This window comes from Lutra lutra, chromosome 10, assembly GCF_902655055.1.
Source record: "Lutra lutra chromosome 10, mLutLut1.2, whole genome shotgun sequence".
NCBI classification, from domain to species: domain Eukaryota; kingdom Metazoa; phylum Chordata; class Mammalia; order Carnivora; family Mustelidae; genus Lutra; species Lutra lutra.
This window is the reverse complement of record NC_062287.1, coordinates 20,215,952-20,231,826: the sequence shown is the minus strand read 5'-3', so window position 1 is coordinate 20,231,826 and position 15,875 is coordinate 20,215,952. Positions and strand designations below refer to the sequence as shown.

Below are 15,875 nucleotides of genomic sequence, written 5' to 3'. Positions count from 1 at the left end.
CTCTAGCTCAGGTTATCGCAGCCATCCATTATCCACCATCCCTAAGAGCTCAAGTATTTACCATGTGTAGGGCCCTGGGGATACAAAGGAAATCAAGACAAAGTCAAAGCCCCTGCCGTCCATGGTCTTATGGAGTAATGGGAATAGACACCAAGTCATAAATTGCAGCGTGATGAATACTATGGTGAAGGTGTATATAGGGTGTCATGGGATTCAGAAGAGAAACGTCTGACTCAGACTGGATGGTAAGAGATGGTTCCTGCAGAAACTACCATTTGAACTGAATCACATATGAAGGAGAGGCGGTATGGAGGAGGGCTGAAGAGCTTAGGCTCTGGATTCACTGTCTGGCTTCAGGTTCTGACTCTGCCACATTATCACCATATAACCTCAGGCATGTTATTTAATGTCTCTGCATCACAATTTCCTTATTTTTAAAGTGGGGATAATAATGATATTTAAGGGTGCCTTGGTGACTCAGTCAGTGAAGTGGCTGCCTTCGGCTCAGGTCATGATCCCAGGGTCCTGGGATCGAGTCCCATATCGGGATCCCTGCTCAGCAGGGAGTCTGTTTCTCCCTCTCACTCTTCTTCTGTGCTCTCTGTCTCAAATACATAAATAAGATATTTTAAAAAATGATATTTAGTATTATTGCAAAGATTAAATGAATTAACACATGTAAAGTACTTAGAACAGTGCCAGGCGCACAGGAAGTACTGAATAAATGTTAGCTGCCACTATATTGTTATATTTAGTCGGTCAAATATTTATTGAGTCCCTGTGTGCCAGATACTGTGCTAGGTAGTTGTGATACCATGATTAGCGAGATAGATGTGGTCTTCTTCTTCTTCTTCTTCTTTTTAAAGATTTTATTTACACAGCAAGAGAGAGAACACAAGCAGAGGCAGAGGGAGAAGCAGGCTTCCTGCTGAGCGGGGAAGCTGATGTGGGGCTCCATCCCAGGACTCTGGGATCATGATTTGAGATGAAGGCAGACGTTTAATGACTGAGCCACCCAGGCACCCCTAGATGTGGTCTTCTAAGGAAGCTTACAGATAGGGGAGGAGAGAGAAAAATAATAAGCAATGACAGGTAAGTGCGTTAGGTGCCACAGTCTAGAAGTGCAGTGTGCTCTGGGAGTGCCTAGAGGAGATAATTCACTTAGCCTGAGGTTTATCTTGAAAGATGAGTAGGGCAAACCAGGTAGGGGGAATAGCCTGGACGAAAGCATGGAGGTGTGAGTGAGCACGGGTCCTTGGCGAGATGGCAAACAGGCTGGTTTGCTTGAACGCTGGGGTGTGTGACTGCTGGCAGATGATGGGGGAGAAGGTTGGAAATGTAGGAAGGCTTGTCTGTCACTGCTAAGGAGTATATATTCTGGTTTGGATTTTTAGATTTTAAGCAGCAAAACAACTCAGTTGGATTTGTATTTTAGAAAGATGACTCTGGCAGCACGGTGGAAAATGGATTGGATATCAGTAAGAGTAGAGGTGGTGAGAACTGGTAGGCAGTTATGAGATTCTGGCAATAGACCGTGAAGGCCTGACCCAAGGTGGTGGCTGCAGGGGATGTTCAAGAAGTTGAGAACCAGAAGCTTCCATGAGCAGACAGGTCCTACAAAGGATCCTCTGTCGAGAAGGGATAAAGCTGTGTAAGATAGCATGGGAAGAGCATAGGTGGAATTTACTGGAGGCAGGAAGTCACAGTCAGGGCTGGGTCAAGTGGAGACTGGATCAGATCTTGGTTAGCAGTAGCAATATAGCTATGGAGTATTCAAGGTGAGAGGCAGACAGGTAAGGAGGGTACTCTGGGGAGCAGTGGGGTGAAGGTGGGAGTTGGTGGTTTGAGCTGTGAGTTGAATTGTGGATGACTAGGAAGCTTATGGAAATTCTTTTGGCCCTTGAAAACAAAGATTGCTGAATCAGTTCTTGTCAATATCCAATTCAGAGTGATCCAGACCCTGGTGCAGGCTCTCTGTAATTAATTTCCATTCAATGAATATTTTTAACCATTATGTACCAGCCGTAGATGCAAGGCGAGTGCTTCTAGTTCTTGGATTTTAAAACTTCTTGAGGTAAGAATGTTATTGGGTGAGACTAAGAGTTAAAAGGGAAGCTTAAGCTGATTGAGAAATTGTTCTCTGTTAGATTTAAATGCTACTGGTGACCTATAGGATAAACTGAAAAGGAATTCAAGAGATGAGTGGTGCTTTCTTTCTGTGTTGTGTCCATCTCAGAAATTAGGAGCACAGAGTATTTATTGAGCGTAATCTCAGTAAATGATGTCGATTTATAAATCCAAAGAACCACTGTAGTTTAAATATAATAAATAGGATTTCCTTGGTGCCAATAATTAACATACCAATAAATATTTAGAAGACAGAGGCTACATAGTACTATAATGGTAGATACAGAAGATGTATATATATTTATATGTATATACATATATACATATGTATGTGTGTACATATATACATGTACATGTATATATGTTTATACTTTATATATATTTATCAGGCTCTCCACATTTGCTTGGTACAAAAAAAGGTATTTACTTAATGTAGATCCATAAACCTCCTTATAGGGGCATCTTGATCTTTGCCCATATATATAGCATTTTCAGATTTTTAAAAATGTTCTTATGCATTATTTTAAGTCTTTTCTCCCCTCATGGCGATCGTAAGACCAATATTTGGAATGGCCAGAGATGGGACATGAAGGTAGGTAGTGACAACAAGGCGTGAAATGTAATTAATTAGGGGGTGAGCCTTTCTTTTCCTTCATGGTGACAGTGAACTTGCTCACTTATCTTGAGTTCAATCCTATAAATATCAATCGAAGGTTTATTGTGTATAAAACACTGAAACCCTAGAAAATATGAAGAAGAATACAAATTGTGCCCATCCTGAAGGAACGCACTTTCTCATGCTTTCCTTTCACATTGGGTACTTTAGGTTTCAGTAATGCTTCTGTTGCTTTACTGCAGAGTGATGTGTCATTTGAAGTTAAAATATCCAGCAGCAGCCTAAGGGAACCGAGTGATTCATGGACTATTGACGGTAATTTCGCAGGAAAAGGGGGGATGTTATTGGTAGCAGTGGGGGTAGATCTCTTTATTAGGCTGTCCACGTTTGCTAGGTAAGGAAGAAAGGTATGCATTGTATGTAGATCCATGAACTACCGATAGGGGCGTCTCGCTCTGTTCTGCACAAGAAGCAAAACAGATAAAGTGTTATTTGGAGTAAAGGATGTAGACATATAGGAAATTTTATAGGGCAGCAAAGAAAATGCTTCTCAAAGGAAACACTACAGGGTATATCAGAGGGTTGATTTCTATCTGAATTTTCATGAGGGCTCTGGGATTTTCAGCTAGACTACCTCAATTTGTCACTCTATCTCTGTTAATATTTACCTTATTACCTATAATCAATCCCCTGGGTGCCCGCAACAAAATGGATTTAACAGCATGAAGGTTTTTGTCCAGCAGACTGACACTCAAGCTTTGGGAAAATTAAAAACTTGAGGGAATGATTGGGAATATGGGTCAGGTACTGGGCCTATTCAGACCATCTTGTCAAATGATGCCTGATGATTCTTTCAGACCCAAGGAATAAAATGAGGGGGGATAGCGTGTATCCTCTCACTCTGATGCACATGGGGGATGCATGGGGGGTGCTAACATGAGGGTGTGTCTGGATTTGTCATCACGACTGTGGTAAGCAGAGATATTTTCTCTAACTTAGAGAATTCCAAAAAGCTTAAACCCCTTAGAGAAGCAAAAAGCTCCCGGTTGCAGTGTTAGCATGCATACTCCTTTTCTATGCTACATCATAAAGAAACGACCACAAACTTAGGTGGTTACGAGAACACATATTTATTATGACCCAGTTTCTAGCGATCTGGAAGCCTGGGCCATCACTCAGCTGGGTTCTCTGCTCAGGGTCTCACAAGACTGAGACCAAGTGTTGGCTGGGCCGTGTTCTCGTCTGGAAGCTTGACTAGGGAATGATGCCCCGCTCTTCTAGATTGCAGGCAGATTCATGTCCTTATGCCGACAGCACTCATGGAAACAGTTCTGTGGCTCCAAGTCTCCGATCTTGAGACCTTCTTTATTTTTTTATTTTATTTTAAGATTTTGTTTATTTATTTAACAGACAGAGATCACAAGTAGGCAGAGAGGCAGGCATAGAGAGAGGGGGAAGCAGGCTCCCTGCTGAGCAGAGAGCCCGATGCGCGCCTGGATCCCAGGACCCTGAGATCATGACCCGAGCTGATGGCAGAGGCTTAACCCGCTGAGCCACCCAGGCGCCCCAAGACTTTCTTTATTTTAAAGGGCTCACCTTATTAGGTCGGGGCCCACCCAAGGATTTCTCCCTTTTCATTAACTTAAAGTCAGCAGATTAGGGACTTTAATTCCATTGGCAAAACTCCTTTATCTTTAACGAAGTCATCACAAGAATGACATCTCCTCCCCCATGCCATTTTCTGTTGGTTAGAAGCAAATCACAGATTCTGCCTGCATTTGAAGGGGAGAGGACTACATAAGGGTGTGACTTATGGGGGGGGGGTCACTGTGTCTGCCATAGCATGCTATCATTTAAACAACTTGCATAAACAGTTTTATTGCTAGAAAAATAGTCAAGCTTTTTTTTTTTTCTTTTTACATTCATATTTGGTGGTGGTGGAGATGAACTTTATACAGAATAAATGTAGGTTGTCAAGGGGCATTTTGGGCGCTGAGATCTCTGTCACATCCACAAATCACTGAACTGATTTGCGGCTGGTGAAGTGCCAGGGTTTCTGTGGGAGAAGAAGCAAATAAGGCTGCTTCTTCCAGCTCTAGGCTTTCCTTTTGGGAAGGGAACGGTCATGGATAATTTTCCTTTTTCTCTTGGCATCTGAGATTTGGCACAATAACCCGAAAACTAATTACCATCTGATGTGAATAGCAAAAGGGAAGAAAGCATGAAAGCACTTTATGACTAATCATGTCTTTAGACAAATTCCTTTAATTTTTTTTCCCTTTGATGATTTGTTCTTCCGATTTTTGAGGTGGGGGTTGGTCAGGGAGATGGAGAGAAAAAAAAAAAAAGAAAAGAGTTCTTTACTTAAGCCCTTAGCCCGGTATGTAGAGAAGTAGGAAGAGAAGAGGGACAGGAAGAAATAGGCCACGAGATACGCTCACCATTGGACACGGAAACACAAAGCCCTAATTGGTTTGCGTCACTTTCTTGGTGGTGTAACTCAGCGCTGGCATTTACTCTCTGTGGCATGCCTGGCACACTGTAAGCACTCAAAGACACTCAAAGGAAGGACATGAATCTTCCCCCATGGGAAAAGAAAGAATGTGAGGAAGCAGAAATTTGAATGCAACAAAAATGAGAATGTACAGAAACCTGGGCCTGGATTGACAAGTGAGGTGGTAAGATGGCAGGTGATGAGGGCCCAGAAGAAGGAACCAGAGCAGTTATTGCTCGGAAAGCCCATCAGGATCAGCGGAAAGCCAGCTGGGTGGTGAACTTCCAACTCTTATTAGTCAGTGACTCAGTTGTATTGTTTGGCTTCAACCTCATGGATGTGGTGGGTCAACACAGTTTCTAAAAACTCTAAGTGGATTTTGTCATCCTGTGGTGAGCTCCTCTTTATCCAGCCGTTCTCTGTGGGAAATGGGGTGACTTTTAACTTCGTCATTCTACCCTTGCCTTTAGTCTAAGAAGCAGCCTTCGCAGGGGTTGCCTTCCTTTGTGTGTACTTAACCAGGGAGGGAATCTGCATTGTTTTAACTGAATTGTTTCTGAGTTAGTTTGATCCCTAGTCAGCTCTCTGCAGTGGGTCTGGTTTCTCCTGTGTTCCGGGCCAGGCAGCTTCACTTCACCCTCATTATTATGTCAGAGTTTATTTATTTTTATCAAATGGGAGAGGGAAACTGCTTGAAACTGAGAGAACTTGAGGAGCAGGGCGGAGGCAGTTCTCCAGGGTCTTTGAGGGAGCTGAGAGCTTTCCTCAGGAGAGCAGTGCTTGGGATAAGCGTCAGGCCAGCATCCCTAGTCCTCTTCAGACTATTTAGGTTCTAGAAGGAGCTCATCCTCCTGCTGTCGTAGGCCAATGTTGCCATCTCTTGTCCAAACGTCTCCCCTTACCCTTATTTGTCTTTTTGTTGCTGGGCAGCAAAACGTTCTAGAGGGCCCGGTGAAGACCATTTTGTTCACCAGCCATACTGTGTGACTGAGGCGAAGTGTAAATATCCAGTAAGCAACAGAGAGTAGAAGTAGATTGTTTAGTAGTAGAAAGCTAAAAAATCGTCCTGCATAAGTTTTTTGAGCTCCTCATCAGTAAATGAGTAACGTTGGTGGCAGAAGGACAGAGCTTCAGGAAGATATGTCCGTGCAAGAAGCCTGGAAAGACCTTGGCAAGACTGTAGTTGGGACAGATTGGAGTGTCTGTCTGCTCAGAAGCATGAGCCATATGGCACATATCACACCTGTGCGACACAATCTGCACTAGCTGCCCACTGTTTCCAAAACAGTGATTTTTCCGCTTTAGGTGAATTATACATTTAATATGTTGCTGTCTGGCTATTGGTGGTGTAAAAACGATAGTGAACATTTGGACCTGGCTTTAATTGACCTCCAAGGGACGGGAGAAGCAATCTCAGTCAGTTTTACTTTTGAGAGGAACACGCATGCACCCTTTTGCTGGTGCCTTGAGCCTTTTGGACACTTTCCCCAAGACTCTGAGCAATCCTGTTATGGCCCGAGCTGTTACTCATCTCCTATCATGCATCTGGACCCCTCATGCTCCTGCATAGCTTTTGCTGATTTGGAAGAACCTAGCACCGTGTCTAGCACACAGTAGGCACCTGGATAGTATTCTTTCATTATTATTTTGTTTACAGGTTGCTGTGATGACTTCAGGCTGCTCCATTTCCAGTTCTTTTTTTTTTTTTTTTAAAGATTTTATTTATTTATTTGAGAGAGAGACAGTGAGAGAGAGCATGAGCGAGGAGAAGGTCAGAGAGAGAGAAGCGGACTCCCCGCGGAGCCGGGAGCCCCATGCGGGACTCGATCCCGGGACTCCAGGATCATGACCTGAGCCGAAGGCAGTCGTCCAACCAACTGAGCCACCCAGGCGTCCCTCCATTTCCAGTTCTTACCATTCTTTCCCTCTGAACTAACATTGATCCGATGGGCACAGATTAGAAATGATTTTGTATCCTTTGGCATTGTGCCAAGAATATTTATTTTAAATGATCACTTCTCTATGTTCTTTATTTTTCTCACTCACATTTCTTCAACTTTGTGCATGTTGTTTGGTTCTCCGAGGCATAATTTTGCCATTTTGAAGATATTTTCCTTAAGTTTCTGAGTATGATGTTGGCAGTGGTGGTGGTATGAGTGGGTGAGAGGTAGGAAGGTGGTAGGGGGGTGGTTCTTAAGGAATATGCTATGAATTTCTGAAATAGGGTCTTGGATAGCTTTCTCATCTCCCTAATTGAGTCCGAAAACCTTGTGTCTGGTAAATAACTCTGAAAATAATTAATTGGGCACGTCTGAATAACTTCTTCATAGAGATTCATTTGTATGCTCCAACCGTTTCTTTGTATGTCACTTTCTCTGCTCACCTGTGAGTCTGGAGAACCCAGACCCAATGGTCGCGTTAATCCTTGGATGCAACATGGGGAGTGGGCCGGGGAGTGATGACAAGGATGATACCATCAAGTAAGGGGAAAGTTCCAGATTGTAAATGATTTTCTCTAACCTGCGTTCATATTTGATTATATAATACAGACTAGTTTGGGGCACTGTGTAAATCCATTAGATTACAATCCTATTAATATTGGCAGTTGGCTGAGAGTTTCTATTTAATGTTTTTTTTTTTAATTAAACTCTCTGAATTTTAATCTCAGTATGTTTTTGTCTGTTCTCACTTAGTATTACAACCGGGTGATTTATTTTTCCTGTAAATGCTTCAGTTACAAGGAAGGAGGGACTGGTACAGATTAAGGATAGAAATGCCACTGCTTTTGTTATTTCTATTTGCTTGTGTGAAATTTGGCCAATCTTCCTGTCTTTGAATTCAGTTCATCACAATGTCTGGGTTAAGACACAAATGAGTGTGACGCATGGCAGGACTGGGCTTTAATTTCATTTTAATTGATTGATTAATTCCTTGGAGCCTCTTAATGTTTTCAGGACACTCTAACAGCTGGATGGTGGTTTTGGATCCTATGAAGCCTGGGGGACCTTATGAGATGGTGGCACAACAGACTTTTGGGAGAACGAATGGCACCCTGAGAGTTCATGATGTCCTGTTTGGAGATGTCTGGCTTTGCAGTGGGCAGAGTAACATGCAGATGACAGTTTCACAGGTAATTTTCAGAAGTTCAGTGTTAATAATGTTGATGATGATGAAGAAGAAGAAAAAAGAAGGAGGAAGGAGGAGGTAGAAACCCTCTTTTTTACCAGAGGCCAAAATCTGTTCTAAAGGCCAAAAATCTAAGTGTTTAGAATGTAATAATTTGATTTAATGACTTGATGAGGTGAATATCATTCATTTCCTAGATGGGGACACTGGCCAGGGAGGTTAAAATGACCTGCTTAAGGTCAGCAGTTAATAGTAGAGCCAGGTGACTCCAGAGCCTTTCTTAATCACACCTGGTGCACTGTAAGGGAGTGGGGCATTCTTTCCTCCCCTTCCTGCGCTAAAGGCAGAAGCTGGAGTATCTCATGGTCAGGCAGATTTCATATCAAATTGAAGAAAAAGTAGATTACTCTTCTTCTTGATAGGTTTTAGAAGATGAGCTTCTGGAGAGAGCCTGGGAAATCAAAACAATTAGATTTTGCTTTAAGCTATGCATCTAGTAGAACACACGTCTTTTGTTGTCATGGAGATTTAACAAATTGAGACCAAATGTTGGCTTTGCCTTTCATCAGTTGTATGACTTGGAGCAAATCACTGTATTTCTGAGACTTTGTTTTCAAAATGTACTTTTTAAAAAAATTTTTTATTTTTTAAAAACATATAATATATTTTTATCCCCAGGGGTACAGGTCTGTGAATCGCCAGGTTTACACACTTCACAGCACTCACCATAGCACATACCCTCCCCAATGTCCATAACCCGACCCCCCTCTCCCAACCCCCCTCCCTCCAGCAACCCTCAGTTTGTTTTGTGAGATTAAGAGTGATTTATGGTTTGTCTCCCTCCCAATCCCATCTTGTTTCATTTATTCTTCTCCTACCCCCTTAACCCCCCATTTGCATCTCCATTTCCTCATATCAGGGAGATCATATGATAGTTGTCTTTCTCCGATTGACTTATTCAAAACGTACTTTTTAAAACAATCATTGTTAAAATGAATATAACATCATATTTATCATTTTAACCATTGCCAAGTGTACAACTCTGGGGCATTAAATATATTCACGGTCCTGTGCATACCTATCACCAGTATCTATACTCAAGATTTTTTCATCATCCCTGGTGTAAACTCTGTACCCATTAAACAAGAACTCCTCCTTTTTTCCCTCTTCCACCCCTGGTAACCTCTGTCCTGCTTTCTTTCTATGAATTTGCCTATTCTTTTACCTCAATTTTCAGTGTATAAGTCTCTTACCTCCTTGGCTAGATTTATTCCCAAGTATTAAATTCATTTGTTCTTTAGTTCATTCATTCATTCATTCATTCATTCATTTTCTGCCTAGAAACCATCTTCCTTTCTTTTTCTTCTTTTTTAGATGCTGTTGTAAATGGAATTATGCAATCTTTGTCCTTCTATGTCTCACTCATTTTACTAAGTATAATGTTTTCAAGGTCTATTCGTGTTGTAGCATATATCAAAATTTTGCCCTTTTTTATGATGCATTTTGTTTATCCATTCTTTATCCATTCTTCTGTTGGTGGATGCTTGGGGGTTTCTGTCTTTTGGCTGTTGTGAATGACGCTGCTAGGAACATCGCTTTACAGATATCTGTTCAAGTCCCTGCTTTCAGTTTTTTTGGATATATACCTATGAGTGAATTTGCTGGATCATCTGTTAGTTCTATGTTTAACTTTTGAGGAACCACCAAACCATTTTTCCACAGTGCCTGTACTATTTTATGTTCCTACCAGGAATCTGCAAAAGTTTCAATTTCTTACACATGTTACTTTCTAGTTTTTTGTTAATTAAAAAATTTTTTTTTTATTATAGCCATGCTAGTAGATATGATTGTGGTTTTGATTTGCTTTTCCCTAATGATTAATGATGTTGAGTGTTATTTTCTTGGAGAACTGTCTAAGTTCTTTTTATTTATTTTTTAAAAATTTTTATTATTTTTTGTTACATTATGTTAGTCACCATACAGTACATCATTAGTTTTTTTTTTTTTAAGATTTTATTTATTTATTTGACAGATATCACAAGTAGGCTGAGAGGCAGGCAGAGAGAGAGGCGGAAGCAGGCTTCCCATGGAGCAGAGAGCCCAATGCAGGGCTCGATCCCAGGACACTGGGATCATGACCTGAGCCGAAGGCAGAGGCTTTAACCCACTGAGCCACTCAGGTGCCCCCATCATTAGTTTTTGATGTAGTGTTCCATGATTCATTGTTTGCATATAACACCCAGTGTGCCATGCAATATACCTTCCTTAATCTTTGCCCATTTTTCAATTGGGGTGTTTGTTGTTGAGTTGTAGGAATTATTTATATATTCTAGATATTAATCCCTTTTCAGATATTTGATTTGCAAATAGTTTCCCACTCTGTAGTTTGTCATTTCACATTCTTGAGAGTATCCTTTGATACACAAAATTTCTTAATTTTGTTGAAGTCTAGTTCATTTATTAATGTTTTGTTGTCTATGCTTTTGGTGTCATACTGATGAAATTGTTGCCAAATACAAAGGTTTTCCCCAGTGTTGACCTCTAAGAATTCTATAGTTTTACTATAGATCCACTTTTTGGATTATTTGATCCATTTTGGGGGGTCAGTTTTTATTGGGTGAAGGTATAAGGTGAAGGTCTAACTTCATTCTTTTGCAAGTGGATATCCGGTTCTCCCAGCATCATTTGTTGAAGACTAGCCTTTTGCTATCACACTCTTGGAATTCCAATTGACCATATATATGTGTTTATTTCTGGGCTTCCTCTTTTATTCCATTGATCTATATGTTTCTGCTTATGCTCATACCATACTGTTTTAATTACTGTAGCTTTGTAGAAGGTTTGAAAGTTGGGAAGTATAAGTCTTCCAACTTTATTCTTCTTTTTCAAGATTGTTTTTTGCTAGTCATGGTCCCTTGCAATTCCGTATGAATATGAGGGTATACTTTTCCATTTCTGCAAAAAAAAGGCTACTGTAATTTTGATAGATACTGTGTTGAATCTATAGATTGCTTTGGGTAATATTGACATTTTAATGGGGTAAGCCTTCTTGATATGAAGGGATGTTTTCCCATTAATTTACATCTTTATTTTTTTTCAGCAGCATTTTACAGTTTTCAATGTACACATTTCTTACCTCCTTTGCTAGCTTTATTCCTAAGTAATTATTTTTGATACTATTATAAATTAATTTTCTCATAAGACTGCTCATTGCTGGTGTATAGAAACAAGTGAGTTTTACATGTTGGTCTTGTACCCTGAAACTTTGCCAAATTATTAGTTCTGGTAGCTTCCTTGTAGATTTTTTTGGGGGGGGGGGGTTTCTAGTGTAGGAGCATATCATCTGTGGATAGAGATAGTTATACCTATTTGGATGCCTTTTATTTCTTTTTTCTTTTCTAATACCTCTGGATAGAACTTCTAGTGCGATATTGAGTAATAGTGGTGAAAACAGACATCCTTGTCTTGTCCTGGTTTTAGGGAGAAAGCTTTCACTCTTTCACCACTGAGTGTGATCTTACTTGTGGGTTTTTCATAAGTGCCTTTTATCATGTTGAGGAAATTTCTTTCTATTTCTAGTTGTCTGAATTTTTTTTTTTTTAATCATGAAAGTATGTTGAATTTTGTTAAAAGTCTGGGACTTAGTTTTCATGACTGTACTATAATAGTGATTATATCTGACCTAATTTACAAAGATTAAATTATTGTGTTTGTTTCTAAAAGGTCTTTATAAATTGAAAACTGCTGTCTAAAAATAAGATGTCACTATTTTTTAAACTTTTTATTATAAAACATTTCAGGCACACACAAAAGTTAAGAGACTTATACACACCTGTATACCCATCACTTAGATTGACAGTTGTGAATATTTTGCCATATTTGGTTTATGTATTTGTGTGTGTGTGTGTGTGTGTGTGTGTGTGTGTGAACTATCTCAAGGTAAGCTGTAGACATCTTGATACTTCACTTGGGTGTCATATATGAAATTAATATATATTCATATGTCAAATTAATATGTTTAAATATTTTTTTCTTTACACAGAAAGGAGAGAGAATAGGCCAGTGATGATTATTTTTGCTCAGTTTTTTCATACCTAGGATTTCTTTTGTTGGCATCAATTCTTCTCTCTTTCAGTCATGGTCTTTGAAGAGTAACTGTTCTTAAATTTTGAGACCTCACATTTTTTCTCCTCCCTTATTATATAACTTTATAGAGGCTTCACTGCTAGAATATTGGGTGGAAGAGCACTGGTAGGCTCCCAAGGAGGGATGGGGCACATAAAGTCCATGGAGAATCAAGTGGGACAGAGCAAGGGAATTCTGATTTGCCAATATGTCCGTCAGTGATGAAATTCACTTTGAAGGTTCATGTCTTTGTTGCTCTTAGAGAATAGGTCCCCTCTGATTGAGTGAGGTCTCTTAGGTAAAGCTGGATAGAAAGGACACTGGAAAGAGTTGCCAAGGGAAGCACGCCTCGTACTTTGGTATTCTAGCAAGACAGCAGTGGTAGCACAAAGCCTTGGTGCTCTATGTCTTTAGCACTCAGCTTCCTTTTTAAAATCTGCTCTACTTTCCGAATGAAACCCCAAAACTGTCTAGAATGAGGAGGCTGGATTTTGGGATAGGGTGTGATAGGTTTAGTGCTTTGGGCCTCCGAATGATCATGGCTTCATTGGTTTGGTGGAAGCTATCTGACTTAAAAATAAAAGTAAGGGAGGGGCACCTGGGTGGCTCTGTGGGTTAAAGCCTCTACCTTTAGCTGAGGTCATGATCCCAAGGTCCTGGGAGCAAGCCCTGCATCGGGCTCTCTGCTCATCAGGGAGCCTGCTTCCCCCTCTCTCTCTGCCTGCCTCTCTGCCTACTGGTGATCTCTGTCTGTCAAATAAATAAATAAAATCTTTAAAAAAAATTAAAATAAGGGAGACTGTTGTGGTTTCATTTCAATTGGAATCAGGGATGAACAGTGTGTTAGCAAGTTCATAGATATATTGAAACTATATCTGCTTAAAGTATTGCTGAAAGAGGAGTAAAGATTTTTTTGTGCAGTATCAGAACTTAAGAGAAATTACTCTGACTTAAGTTCTTTGACACATTTGAAACTGGGATTGATTTTCTTTGCTTATCTGTATATTCTTATTTTTCTATAATGAATATGAAATAACTAATTTTTAAAAGAAAGCTGTAAGAACGGAAATTGATATTGACTTAACTAATCTCTTAAATATTTATCAAATGCGCAGTTTACAATGAAGAGTCCTATTATATAAACAGGAATCTTAGGAATAAATTCTTTAATTTGCATTATGGGTTGGCACGGATATGTTCTGCGTACTTTGATTTATTTCCTTTAATTGGCTAAGAACTTGAAAACATTGTTGTCTTCCCAGGTCTTCCTAAAAGTTAATTTCTTCTCAAGTTGATTTTTATTTTCCTGCCTTTCTCTCATTATCTACTTCTCCATTTTTGAGAAATACTTAGATTTGAGATTTAAAAATCTCTATGATGACACTATTATCTCAGTTCATTTATCTTAAAAGAAAATTATAAAATTGAGTCCTTTCACATACTTTGATTTCTTGTTTTGCTTCTATTTCTTCTACCCCTGATTGCTTTTTTTTCTTTTTCATTTGTTAACCAATCACTAAATAGTGCTACTAAAAAAGGTCCTACTCTGGACATATCTACTTCATTTTTTATTAGTTTTGTAATTCAGAATCTAAATTCTTGCATTTATGTTTTCATAACTGATATCTTATATACTCTTGCTTCCTGCCCTGCTTAAATATATGGATACCTTTGAGTTTAAATGTTTATTAAGGTGAACTTTAATGGGGCTCCCTTTCAGCACCAGTGAGTGGAAGCAAAATTGAAGTTTCATATCTTAAGAGAAAGCATGGTTTTGTACAGAAGTGGGATTGCTGCTAACTCCCTAAGGAAAACAGTACTTTCCTTAATGTTTTAATTGTAGTTCCCTGTTTGCACAGAAAGGCATGGACCAAATGTATTTGTATCTATACAGTCAGGTTCCCAATAGCAGTCTATGCCAGGGGATCTCATCCCATTTTCTGTCAAGCTGAATGAGATTTTGATATTGTTAAGAGTGAACACATTCTCTCTGCCTAGAATTTACTCTTATGCATCTTTTGTATTAGACCAAGGCTACAAGCTCTGGCATATAGGAAGATAGAAAAAAGATTCCCTCTAACACAGCCAAGAGTTAATTTTTTAAAAAATTTTTTGTTTTAAATCATACACTTAGTTTGTAAGACAACATTTTAGGTGCTGACAGTATCCAAACCAAATTCTCCAGTCTCTTAACACTGTGTAAAACTTTATTTTTTTGATCAAAAGAGTGCTTTATATGATTTATCCCTTTTTCTCCTTTTCATCTAAAGACTCCCTACACGGACACACACACACACGTACACACATGTACACACACAGTGTCTATCTCTTCTTTTTGATCCCCTCCACGTGACTTTTCCGAGGAGGTAAGATTTCTACTATAACCTACCACTCTTCACATTCAAATGAAGGGAATGGCAGATTGTATGCCCATCTTGTTGTTAGGGTAAAGTAGAATTTTAAGATTGAGTGTTATTTATAACACTGAGTGAGATGTGTATAAATGGAGAAAAGTCTAAATGTTCATCTGTCGCCTCCTAAGTCAGGGTAGGTCTTAAGACTTGGATATTTCTAGTTAGGCTCAGAAGAAGATGGCCGCTGTGAGACAGGAAACCCAGTTTTCAATATCCTGACATTCCTACCTTACACATGGAGAAGTCAAAATCCAGAAGAAAAGAGTTGGTACCATATCACAATAAAATATTCATGGGAATGATGATGGCTGGCTTATTTATAGTTATTCCCTCAACTTTAAACCTGCTCTATTATACTGTGGTGGAAGGGACTATAACTTACAGAATCCAAAGTCTTTTTAAGTAAAGTTCACCCTTGTCCCCTGCCCCCGCTCACGCGCGTGCACGCACACACACATACACACACACACATGTGCCTTGCTTCCTTATGCAGACCCCATGCCAAGATTCTCTGAGGAAATAGATTCTTGACGTTTCTTCATTAATTCAAGAATGTGGCATAAAGGTTACAAAATGAACACCGGGGAGCAGCTGCTTTGATGGTGAACTGCGGGTCCCTTGAGAGCCAATGGTTTTCCCTCTCAGCCGAGGCAGCCTTAATGACTTCAAATACCTTGGTATTCATTTACATCCTCATTTAAATACTTGGTAGAAAAATAATTACACTGAGGTGTTTGATGAGATGAAATTTGATCTCAGCAGATGGAGGAAGGCTTCCCCTTTCATCAGCGGGGAAACCAAGTGTCATTTAAATGAAAATCTTCCTGAAATCTCTTTATTCCTAAATTTGCTGCCAATATCCCCGAGGAAATGCTTCCATCAAGAAGGCTTGGTGATATTGGGAAAGGGTACCAATTTCAGAAGTAATTGCCATCAGGTAGAGCAAGAATTCCCCCCATCCCCCTGACCCCCA

The 15,875-nt window shown here is 39.8% G+C and overlaps 1 protein-coding gene across 1 annotated transcript in view; it reads left to right on the top strand.

The window, feature by feature from the left end:
• SIAE (sialic acid acetylesterase) overlaps window positions 1-15,875 on the top strand; it is a 40,092-nt gene that overhangs the window by 4,644 nt on the left and 19,573 nt on the right. The window contains exon 3 of the mRNA XM_047691664.1: window positions 8,192-8,367. Within this exon, the coding sequence (XP_047547620.1) occupies window positions 8,192-8,367 (176 nt within the window). The remainder of the gene's footprint in view (window positions 1-8,191; window positions 8,368-15,875) is intronic.